The sequence below is a fragment of the Natator depressus genome, chromosome 3 (assembly GCF_965152275.1).
Source record: "Natator depressus isolate rNatDep1 chromosome 3, rNatDep2.hap1, whole genome shotgun sequence".
Classification (NCBI taxonomy): Eukaryota; Metazoa; Chordata; order Testudines; family Cheloniidae; genus Natator; species Natator depressus.
This window is the reverse complement of record NC_134236.1, coordinates 138,570,282-138,582,998: the sequence shown is the minus strand read 5'-3', so window position 1 is coordinate 138,582,998 and position 12,717 is coordinate 138,570,282. Positions and strand designations below refer to the sequence as shown.

The following is a 12,717-nucleotide window of genomic DNA, read 5'->3' as shown; positions in this document are numbered from 1 at the left end:
ATCGTTCTGAATTTTAAGAAGTAAACACATAGGAACCAAAACCAGAAAGAGAAGAAACAGCCTACTCCCCAGGGCAGTGAGATATTTCCCTTCCCCCACCCCTTAAGTAAAGCTGTCCCATTTCAGACAGGCAGTCTGTTGACTGACTCAAACCCAAATTACCTCAAGGCAAGCAGGGCAGGAAATCCCTCACACTTAAGGTGATAGCTTGTCATTTTTTAAAATGAGTTTCCAGTATGCCACTGGGGCCATCTTTGTGGTGGATGGTGAATCCATGCTGACTGTTCCTGATCACTTTCCTCTCGTGTAAGTGCTTCAGGATTGATTCCTTGAGGACCTGCTCCATGATTTTTCTGGGGACTGAGGTGAGGCTGACTGGCCTGTAGTTCCCAGGATCCTCCTTCTTCCCTTTTTTAAAGATTGGCACTACATTAGCCTTTTTCCAGTCATCTGGGACTTCCCCCGTCCGCCATGAGTTTTCAAAGATAATGGCCAACGGCTCTGCAATCACATCCGCCAATTCCTTTAGCACTCTTGGATGCAACTCGTCCGGCCCCATGGACTTGTGCACGTCCAGCTTTTCTAAATAGTCCCTAACCACCTCTTTCTCCACAGAGGGCTGGCCATCTACTCCCCATGTTGCGATGCCCAGCGCAGCAGTCTGGGAGCTGTCCTTGTTAGTGAAGACAGAGGCAAAAAAAGCATTGAGCACATTAGCTTTTTCCACATCCTCTGTCACTAGGTTGCCTCCCTCATTCAGTAAGGGGCCCACACTTTCCTTGGCTTTCTTCTTGTTGCCAACATACCTGAAGAAACCCTTCTTGTTACTCTTGACATCTCTTGCTAGCTGCAGCTCCAGGTGCTATTTGGCCCTCCTGATTTCATTCCTACATGCCCGAGCAATATTTTTATACTCTTCCCTGGTCATATGTCCAACCTTCCACTTCTTGTAAGCTTCTTTTTTATGTTTAAGATCCGCTAGGATTTCACCATTAAGCCAAGCTGGTCGCCTGCCATATTTACTATTCTTTCGACTCATCGGGATGGTTTGTCCCTGTAACCTCAACAGGGATTCCTTGAAATACAGCCAGCTCTCCTGGACTCCTTTCCCCTTCATGTTAGTCCCCCAGGAGATCCTACCCATCCGCTCCCTGAGGGAGTCAAAGTCTGCTTTCCTGAAGTCCAGGGTCCGTATTCTGCTGCTTACCTTTCTTCCCTGTGTCAGGATCCTGAACTCGACCATCTCATGGTCACTGCCTCCCAGATTCCCATCCACTTTTGCTTCCCCCACTAATTCTTCCCTGTTTGTGAGCAGTAGGTCAAGAAAAGCTCCCCCCCAGTTGGCTCGTCTAGCACTTGCACCAGGAAAGTGTCCCCTATGCTTTCCAAAAACTTCCTGGATTGTCTATGCACCACTGTATTGCTCTCCCAGCAAATATCAGGAAAATTAAAGTCACCCATGAGAACCAGGGCGTGCGATCTAGTAGCTTCTGCGAGTTGCCGGAAGAAAGCCTCATCCACCTCATCCCCCTGATCCGGTGGTCTATAGCAGACTCCCACCACTACATCACTCTTATTACTCACACTTCTAAACTTAATCCAGAGACACTCAGGTTTTTCTGCAGTTTCGTACCGGAGCTCTGAGCAGTCATACTACTCCCTTACATACAGTGCTACTCCCCCACCTTTTCTGCCCTGGCTGTCCTTCCTGAACAGTTTATAACCATCCATGACAGTACTCCAGTCATGTGAGTTATCCCACCAAGTCTCTGTTATTCCAATCACGTCATAATTCCCTGACATCACCAGGACCTCCAGTTCTCCCTGCTTGTTTCCAAGGCTTTGTGCATTCATATATAAGCACTTGAGAGAACCTGCTGATCGCCCCTCATTCTCAGTATGAGGCAGGAGCCCTCCCATCACAGACGTTCCTGCCTGTGCTTCCTCCCGGTATCCCGTTTTCCCACTTACCTCAGGGCTTTGGTCTCCTTCCCCCGGTGAACCTAGTTTAAAGCCCTCCTTACTAGGTTAGCCAGCCTGCTCGCAAAGATGCTCTTCCCTCTCTTCGTAAGATGGAGCCCATCTCTGCCCAGCACTCCTCCTTCATGGAACACCATCCCATGTATATATGGGATGGTGTTCCATGAAGGAGGAGTGCTGGGCAGAGACGGGCTCCATCTTACGAAGAGAGGGAATATATGAGGCATAGTGATAAACCTTAGGAAAACTTGTAGAGGAAAGTTGCTGCAGATGGCTCGTATGCTTACGGTGAATATCTGGACAAATAACATTTGGGAATTAGATAAGGTACATCTACACTTTCATCGGTGGTGTGTGGAGTACAGACACCGCATGCCCAGCTAGCACAGGTATAAATAGCAGTGTAGACAGTGAGGCACAGCTGAGGTGAGAGTGCCTGAGCCCCAATATATTTATTTAAAAACACTTCTATATACACAACTAATAGTTTCTGTCTATATAACTGACCCCACTGGGTCTAACAGCAAGGATTGAACCTTGTACTTTCAGCACTAAAAGCCTGAGCCTCTCTCATTTGAGCGAAATCCATTAGTGAGTTACACATAATTTGTATTTCACTCACATTTTACTTATGAAGATTTTCTAGAATACATTTACATTGTCACACACCCCCATGTGACAAATTCTTATTTGTATTCACAGGCCAATGAACAACGAGAGCAACTGCTTGACATTCAGTTGGACTGTCAACAAAGTAGACCAGCCACATCCTTACAATATTTGTATTTTTTGTATAGAACTAAATATATCTGGATTCTCCCTAAGTGTCTCTCTCAACCTCCTACCCCACAAACCTCACATCTTTTCAAAATGTAACTAAAAATGAACTTAAAGGGAAATTTAAGATTTAATTTATCACCATTTTAATTAAGCTACTGGATAAATTATCCCCAGATGTCGAGTCTCCAATTGGCAGACAAAAAGCAATGATATTTAATATTATGTATCTCACAGTTACACACAAAAATCCCTCAGCTGATTTTTCTTAAGGTACAGAGATCATGGAATGATAAAATACGCAAGTGAATTAGTGATCAGTGGGTGGCAAGGTTATACATATGATGCAAATCCAAGAAAACAGCCTTTGGGAAAAGTCAGGAAAAAAAAAGTCTCACGCTATCACGTACAATGTCAACACTAGAAAACGGCTTTCATTTCATCAGCAGGATGTAGCAACCTCTTACACCTTCTATTAGAAATAATTTCCTACCAAGAAGCCCTCAGGCTTTTGGCAAAACTGGATATGTAGCTTTAAAAAAAAAACAAAACAAAAACTTGCCTGCTGTTGATTTATTTTCATTTAATTTTTCTTAAGACAGATGTCTGCTAATAATTATATCTATCACAACTATCCCTAAGGTACCCAAACATTGCCCAAATGAGGATTACACTGACAACATTTGGAATCCAGGCACTCAACTTTCACTTAACAGCAGATTGTAACCACTCATCTTTAATATAGAATTATACTGCATAGAGGCTACAGAACTAAACCAGGACCTGGAGCATTGCATGATGGGATTTGTAGATTGACTGCATCTCTGTACTGAACATGGAGTGGACACAGACCACATTATACAAATTCAGACTAGCTTTGATCCATCAGTCTCATTTCGGCCACCTATGAATTATGTAGTCATTCAATACAGTTGTTAATAACCTGGCACTCCAGCCTTGAAAACATGTCTCCCTTTCAATATCATTTATTAGGTGGGAACTTTACCTATTGTGCAAGGTGTCGATCCTGCAAACTCACCCATGAGTAATAGTATGCATTTGAGTAGTCCCATTAGCATCAGATAGATTACTCGTACATAAAATTAAAATATGCGTAAGTATTAGCTGGATCAGAGCCTAAGGGAGTGTCATGAAGTAGCTGAACTGAGGTATGAGTGAGCGGTTAGATTTTTCCTTTTGGAAGAACTGAAGGAATACTCTAGTGGAGAAATAATTTGCTAGTGACACATCTGGCTGATCCTGACTCTAAATAGATAAGTCACATAGGTCTTATGGTACGAGTCTAAAAAGCTTGAAAGAATAGGTGACCTCTCATAGAGAAGTTGAAAAAACATCTAATAGATTTTATAAAAAAGTAGGACACATTCTCTGCAGAGAATTTACTATCTAACAACCCATTTACACTGTACAAACAGCAATGTCAGAAGCTCAGGTATAACATGGTTGTGCCAAACATAGTTAAAACACGCTTCAGTCTTGCAGCGTACACTAGAACTAGCCATCATCCCAAAGTACACTAATGCCTAGGGCAGAATGGGCTATGCATTCTGAGGACACAGTTAAAACACAGTTTGCTCCCATCTACAAAGCAATCAAACCACCTTTTAATCTGTCTGGCAGCCATTGCCATAGGAGGATGAGAGAGCCAGAGGTTGTCTCCCTATTGCTTTTTTTGTCCTAACATGAAATGACCCTGCTGCAGAGAGTTGTCACGTTGCAAGTAAGAGCCCAAAGACCAGTACCAGGCAGCCGGAGTGTAGGAGGTACCAGCAACTTGTGGGCAGAGGTGAAAGTAAGCCGGTACAGCGTACTGGCAAGAGCCAGTACGCCATGACGGACCAGACCGGCTTCCCCAGGCTGGCGCTTTAAAGGGCCCCGGGCTCCACGCAGCAGCCAGAGCCCCGGGCCCTTTAAAGCGCCACCTGAGCCCTGCTGCTGGAGCCCCTGGGGTAGTGGCGGCAGGGCTCCGGCCGCGCTTTAAACGGCCCTGGGATCCAGCTGCTGCAGGGAGCCCCAGGCCCTTTAAAGCACCCCCAGGGCTCCCTGCAGCGGCCAGAGCCCCCGGACCCTTTAAAGCCCCCTCCGAGCCCTGCTGCCGGAGCCCCGGGGTAGCAGCGGCAGGGATCCAGTGGTGATTTAAAGGACCCAGAGCTCTGCTGCGGTAGTGGCGGCCAGAGCCCAGGGCCCTTTAAATCACCCTTGAGCCCCGGGGCTCCCAGCTGCCTCTGCAGCTGAGAGCTCTGGGGGTGATTTAAAGGGCCAGGGGCTCCGAGCTGCAGCCGGAGCCCTGGGGCCTTTAAATCTTGATTTAAAGGGCCCGGGTATTTAAAGGCCCCGGCTCTTCTGGTTGAGGCCACACCCCCTGCTCAGGACTCCTGAGTACTGGTAAGTCCTGTAAGTTACTTTCACCCCTGCTTGTGGGAGAGGTGCAGGCATGTTGGTAAATCTCAAGCGGTATTGCCTCAGGTGGCTGATGGAGTGACAGTGCTGTGGAAATAGTGTTGAAAATGAATGCTTTCTCCTGATATTCCTCAAGCTAAATTTAAGCCAAAACCCTGTAAAAGTCCATATTACAATGAACGTTTGATTACTGGGCATGCAGCATTGCAGCCTGAAAGTACAGAATTGGGTCCAAAGAGGGAAATATTTTTAACCAAGTTTTGAATTTCTCAACAGCACCATGTTTGAAGGCTATTCTTTCCCATGCACCCATCAGCACAGACTTATTGGTTATTTTACAGACTATTTCTCTTGGCTTATTATGGAGTTTTTATTAACTTTCTATTAAAGAATTTGTGTGCTGTGTAAAAAGAGGCTTCAAAGAAACATAAAGACAAGCCTGAGGCTAGTGCACTGGAGAAACGTTTTCCTCAAATGTCTGACAAGAAAGGCAGATGGCAGCTAAAGGCAGATTTCAAGGCTGTGTTGTCACTATTGGTTTTAATAGCCATAGAAACTAGAAGGCATGCAGCTTTAGACACTAGTGAACTCAGCCTACCTCAACTTGTAGAGTGCGGGAAATGGAATGTGTGTATGAAACTCCAGACAAAATTTGATATTTGTCATCTGCGGAGGTGACAGTCTGGTCCCATTAAAGCCAATGGCAAAATTCCCATCAACTTCGGTGGTGCTAGGATTTCACTCAGGTGATTTAGGAATAATAAAATGCTATTAATCAAAAGGCAATGTAGGAAGCTGGAGGGGGAAAAAGGAAAGATTTGTAATTGCAGGAGGAAGGCACTAATGTTGTTATAGAAGTGCTCAAAGACAATACCTTGTTGCACCAAAAGCAAGAAGCAGTGCAGACTGCTCAGTGTGGCCAAAGTCTAGGCAATTTTGGCAGGTTGAGACACTAACCATTCAGGGTGGGTTTTCACAAAAAAGAAAGCAACAGAACCCAAAGGGAAGATAAACAGTACTGTATTTTTGAATAGTACAGTTTTTTTCTAAGAAGGGACCTGGTGCCTCCTATGTGAATTCTGATCTTTCTCACCTTCCTTTATATTAGGGAGGAGTAAAGGTCAGGGTTGCCTCATACTTTCAGATTTCACTAGCTTCCCCCTTGTTAGACTTTCTGAATATTGTCTGGAAAATAGTAATTGAGTGTTCATCTATGCGGAGAGGCAGATTAACCTCATTTTCCCAGCTGTAATCTCTTCAGAAGGAGACTGATTCTCCTTTCTATATTGAAAGAAGTCTTTCGAATGGGGGAATTAATTTAAGAGGGATTCTAAGGTGCCTCTTGTGGCTCACTTTTGTTTGAGCTAAGGACTATATCATAAATGGAGGTCTGCAGACAGGCTGTCATTTATTTGCAAAGGAAAAACATCCAGGGAAACAAGCCCAGAAGAGAAAATTAATCACCTTAAAGAACGAGCTTGTGCTTTTTAGAATATATGCAACTGTCTTGTTTCCAACCAGTATCATTTGCTGTCAGTAAAGGAAAGTAATGGGCTTTCTGAGTCTGATGGTAAGCTTTAGTGTTGGCACAGCTTAAGGTTTCCAGAAGAGATGCTTGTTTGGCTCAGATGAAGATATAACGTTGAATCAAAATCAGAAACAATAGGGTTCATTTTACTAACTCTCCAAGAATTATACTGAAAAGGCCCAATCCTGCTCCCTTTGAAGTCAATCAGTAAACTCCCATTGAGTTAAATGAGAGCAGGAACAAACCTAACATTTTTACTTTTGATTTTTTGATGGCTTTTCCTGTGAGAGTTCCAACTTGTATAGCCAGCATGTAACATTTGACATCAAAGAGAAGTTCTGTTTTTCACTTAATCAATACTTTGCTCCATTAATCCCTTTCAAGTTACTTTCTTTAGATCTTGCCATTACAAGGTCCACTCTTTGTGAAGGACTTCATACCAAGTGGCAACTCGTGATGTATTCTTTATTTTCCTCTCATTCCACCGCTAATTAAAAGATCAATACATAGAGGCTAAGAATTAGAGCTGGTTGGGAATTTTCCATCAGAATTATTTTCTGAAAGAAAATATAGTTTTCACAAAATCAAAAACCTTTCATGGGAGAACTTCAATTTTGCCAAAATGTTGATTTTTCCATTGGAAAAATTGAAACAAAAGATTTCATTTCAGGGGTGTTCAACCCAAATTGGAATATTTTGATTTGTTGAACCCTTAATTCTGAGTCAGCTCAATATTCAATTGCATTTCCCTATTGTGACACATTGCCCCATGGGAATCGTAGTTTGAGCCCCCATTCCCTCCTATGGACTGTGCTCCTGGAAATACTACAGCTCCCATGATGTAATACGAATTCTCCTCTGACTAAGCTGTGTGGTACATCATGGAAGTCATGTAGATGTAGGAGCATCATAGAAGACATAGTCCTACCAGGGAGGCTGGCCCATAGGAGATAATGGGGGCCCCAGGCAACCTGAACTCCCACAAGTCACTTATATATTAGAACCTCAAAGATATGAGCATCAGAGTGACAGACTGGCCGGTCAACCAGACACCAAGTGAAAACAAAAGTAACCAATCAGGCAGCAGCAGATCCCTCCCTCCCCCCAAGCAAATATTGTATTGTGCCTGTATTACATCTTAAAGGTAGGCACATCTGGGCTGCCTGTCTAATGTTGAACTGACTCAAAACAAAGCATTCCAGGTCAATTCAACAAACCAAAATGAAAATATTTTGATTCAGAAGGTCAAAATGTTTTGTGTTGATTGAAAATGGAGAAAAACATTTTCACATTTCCACATTGAAGTTTTTCAGGCTATTTTGTTGTGTGAAAACTTTTGGTCTCAACTTTTCATCTCAAAAGCAAAAGTTGAAATATTATAATTTCCCAGAGGATGGAAATTTCTGAATTTCACTCACCTCTACTATGAATATTTTAGGCTGACAACCCTGTGAGGCATAATCCTAAGGTCTGAGGACAGGACTGGGAGCTAGGAATTCCTGAGTGCTAATTCTACCTCTAACATGGCTTCCTCTCTCTAGCCTTGGACAAATCTCATTGCCTCTGCCTCCACTTCACCGAGTGTAAAATGGAAAGAAAGTTTGTTTCTAAGTCTCATGTGTGTGGTTTGTAATGTTGTCTAGTGACCTGATTCTGCAAAAATTTAAGCATGTGCTTAATTTTACATGGTGTAAGCAGTCCTGCTGACTTCAGTGGGACTACTAAGAGTGAGTAGAGCATAAGAACAGCCATACTGGGTCAGACCAAAGGTCCATCTAGCCCAGTATCCTGTCGTCCAACAGTGGCCAATGCCAGGTGCTTCAGAGGGAATGCACAGAACAGGTAATCATCAAGTGATCCATCCCATATCACCCATTCCGAGCCTCTGGCAAACAGAGGCCAGGAACACTTCAGAGCATGGTTTTGCATCCTTGCCTATCCTGTCTAATAGCCATGGATGGATCTATCCTCCATGAACTTATCTAGTTCTTTTTCTAACCCTGTTATAGTCTTGGCCTTCACAACATCCTCTAGCAAAGAGTTCCACATGTTGACTGTGCATTGTGTGAAGTATTTCCTTTTGTTTGTTTTAAACCTGCTGTCTATTCATTTCATTTGGTGGCCCCTAGTTCTTGTGTTATCAAAAGGAGTAAATAACACTTCCTTATTTACTTTCTCCACACCAGTCATAATTGTATAGACCTCTATCATATTCCCCCCTTAGTCATCTCTTTCCTAAGCTGAAAAGTCCCAGTCTTTTTAACCTCTCCTCATATGGAAGCCGTTCCATATGCCTAATCATTTTTGTTGCCTTTTCTGTATCTTTTCCAATATATCTTTTTTTTGAGATGGGGTGACCAGATCTGTACGCATTTATTTCTACCTTTTGTTTCCTATCTTTTAACCAGTTACTTATCCATAAGAGGACCTTCCCTCTTATCCCACAACTCCTTCCTTTACTTAAGAACTTTTGGTGAGGGATCAGGTCAAAGGCTCTCTGAAAATCTAAGTATACTATATCCATTGGATCACCCTTGTCCACATGCTTGTTGACTCCCCGCAAATAATTCTCGTAGATTGGTGAGGCATGATTTCCCTTTACAAAAATCATGTTAACTCTTCCCATTGTGTTGTGTGTCTGATAACTGTTAAAGAACAGAATTAAGTTAAGTTAAACATGTTAAATTCTCAGAGACTATTTTCTGGAGTCCCATGGGAGGCGCCGGGACTCCTGCAGCCTTGGTTCATAGTATAACATAATTTGAATATTAAAAAAAATTACATATTTCATTGCAGGAAAGTCCTTTATGAGCCATGTGTAAGAGTTTAGTACATTGTGTACAGTGTAAAATACTCTAATAAAAATGTGATAATTAAAACCTAATACCATCAGCAGAGGTAACTCAAAGCGTAACTAACTTTACAAGCATTCACAACAGTGGTTTTCATGAAGTTAAGGGACAGTACTTTACCTTTGCAGTGGAAAGGCTAATAATGTGCTGATCTTTTTCATTTGTGACAATCTCCATGACACTAAATAAGTGTCCCAACAGCTTCCCCACTGGCTTGGTGTTTATATTGGGATGCCATAAACGGAGAACTTTATCATCACCTGCGAACAGAAAATTTCCATGACCCATTCTGTGTCCAACATGCAGACTATCGCAAAATAGATTCTGAATAGACAGCCTAGTTTTTTTTAAAAATGGCTGCCAGGACTGCAAACACAAATCCTGCTTAAATCTTTGTCTTTTTCATACCGAGGGCTTGATGCTCAGTTGCCTCTAGACCCCGTTACACTGCTTAAAGTGTACTTAACTCACTCTTTAAGGCCCTTTAATGTTGCCAAAGTGGTGAAAAGGTGTAAATGAGAATCAAGCCTTTTGTACCCATCTGTGCAAATGTGATGTTTGCACACAATTTAGAAAGCCACTTTTGAAATTTGGTCCTCTTATTGTATAGGAGTTTTTTCCTGCTAATTATTTCAAACATTTCCAGCAAAACCCAAAGCAACACCAACACACCTGGATTTTGGCTCAGATACAAACCCCAACGTTTAAACCAGCTGCACTGAAAAGTTTGCTATTTTTCACATGCCTTTAAAGAGAACCTGGGCCCAATTTCAAACAGACATTAACATATTTATGGTGTGGCATCAAAATCATGCCAGATTTATGGCTTTATTAACAGTTAAATACTGAGAAGCCTTTAGCACCATATACAAATCAACTTAGCCCTTCCTAAATAGCTTAAGACACAAAACCAGTTACAACTTGATAGTTATCACTAAGTTTTACTTGGTCACTCCAAACTTGAAGCAGAACTCAGAGAGCAAAAACACATGGATCAGAACTGGAGGACATTCACACGAACCTCAGAACCAAGTCAGCCAAATCTCACACAGCTTTATTTGTTATTTACTTTGAGAAGTATAATCTTAAAGCTTTTTGAGGAAGAGACTGCACAGATACATTGTCCTTTAGACCTGGGCCATTCAGAGTATAAACTAGTGCCTCTCCCAACCTGCTCTACAAACACACTACACAGAACAACAACTCAAAGTCACCCTTTGCCTGGATTTAGTTCTATTAACAAAGAAAACAAAAAAATAGATGTCAGCTCAAATCTTCTTAGGGTTCTTCTCTGAGGACCACTTCATTCTCTCCCCAGAGAGCCACTCTATTCCTTCTTTATACCTAGGTGGGGCAATAAGTCATCTGCCTTAGTGAGCCAAAAGAATGCATATAAACCTTTTACAGCTGGATCAACACTTAACCAGGTGGCAAGCACTGTCAGTCTATAAAAATATAATGACTGGTCTGTTGGAGTATTCCAGTGCATTCATTTCAGCATTGTTTGAAATAATTCACCAAATTGCTAAATTATACAAAACAATCTGGATGAGAAGACACATAGTTTTAAAGTTAAGTTGGTTTAAAGTTTTTGGGAAAATACATAAGTCTCCTAGCAGATGGAACCCAATAAAATGCAAATCACAGAAGACATATTCTGGTCCACAAGAAATCAAAAGGGGAAAAAAAAATCTGTCATCTGGTAATGAATCAGCTGTGTTTTAGCTGTGGCTTTTTAGAGCTTAAATTAGGCCACTATGGGTTTGTTACATCATACTGGTCCTTTCTCCAGCCTTTCACTGCCTTTTAGTTAGAGTGGGGACTAGTAGAGAGGAGACCAGGGATCAGTTCTTGTCTTGGTTAGTGTGTAAATTTGGGTAAGGAAAGCAAGGCCAAGGAAGGGCATCTGTTAAAATGGAGAAGAGAATGTAACTTTATAAATGATTTTCAGATAAAAGGTGCTGTGCATGTGGAAAACAGTATTTATCATTAAATTTGTAGGTCCAGTTAGGAGACACATGAAGGGATAAGTCTGTTCATTTTTCCTGGTTCATCAGGGAACTGTCAGATCTTAGCTGTCAGTGTTACTAACCACTGGTATATAATGCAATGATGTGGTCACACAAATGACTGTAATTACCCCTTTCCCTTTAAGTCACCACACAGCTGTGCTCCACTATCTAGGATTTCATTTTTGAGAAGTTAAGTCTCTTGTCTTTAGGCACAAAATGTGAACCAAGAATAAGCTGATGCAGGGATGTCTGATTCAGAGTGCAAGTAGCCTGAAACAAAAGCTCTCAGAGCAGAAGCAACTGATCCCATTAATCTCAATGGGGTAACTCTGAAGCCCAAAGACAACTGTTCACAAGTCCATGGTAGCTATTTCGCTACTAGTTGTTTTATCAGAAACATCAAGCTATTGAGTTTATCCATTATTGTTGATGCAGTGACACATTGATACAGGGTGCACTGGGGCAGCTAGTTGTTTTCAAGTGTTGCTGGGGAGGAAGTCAATCCTCACCACTGAATTTAAACTGGTCTCCACCCCACCTCCCACCAATGGGGAGGGAAAGAGGAGATGCCACTGCTCCCCAGTACCAAGGACACCCTCCTCATGTTTTTGAATATCTGCATCGATCCCCCATGCATCTGCCAAAACCCCAGCTTCCCTTCAAGGGTGACCTCTCTGATGGAGCAATGTGACCGCAATACCAACATTTGCAGTATATAGGGAATCTGAGAGCACTATAAAATAAACAGATTTGAATATCAAAACACCATAAATTATTACTTGTATTATGGTAGTGCCTAGAAGCCCCAACCTAGACTAGGGTGCCATCATATTAGGTTTTGGCCACTCTCACATAAATTTCTACCCCAAAGTGCTCATAGTCTAAATAGACGAGGCAGACAAAGGGTTGGAGAAATAAATGTGCTGCCCATTTTACAGATGAGAAACAGAGGCAGAGAGAGACTAAAGGTCAGTTTTTCCCAAGTGCTCAGCATCTGCAGCTCGTGCCAGATTTTAAAGAAAGCTCAGCTCCCATTAGGCACATGCAGTGCCCAGAAGCGCCCATTGTTCTCAGTGGGAATTAGCGACCAATTAATAGCATTTGAGGAGACTTTGAAAAGCACAAATGGCTGTAAGGTGCTCCTCTC

General features: G+C 42.4%; 1 protein-coding gene across 1 annotated transcript in view; it reads right to left on the bottom strand.

The window, feature by feature from the left end:
* The window catches only part of WDR64 (WD repeat domain 64), a 129,475-nt gene that overhangs the window by 65,213 nt on the left and 51,545 nt on the right, over positions 1 to 12,717 (bottom strand). Inside the window, exon 10 of the mRNA XM_074948905.1 lies at positions 9,679 to 9,818. Within this exon, the coding sequence (XP_074805006.1) occupies positions 9,679 to 9,818 (140 nt within the window). The remainder of the gene's footprint in view (positions 1 to 9,678; positions 9,819 to 12,717) is intronic.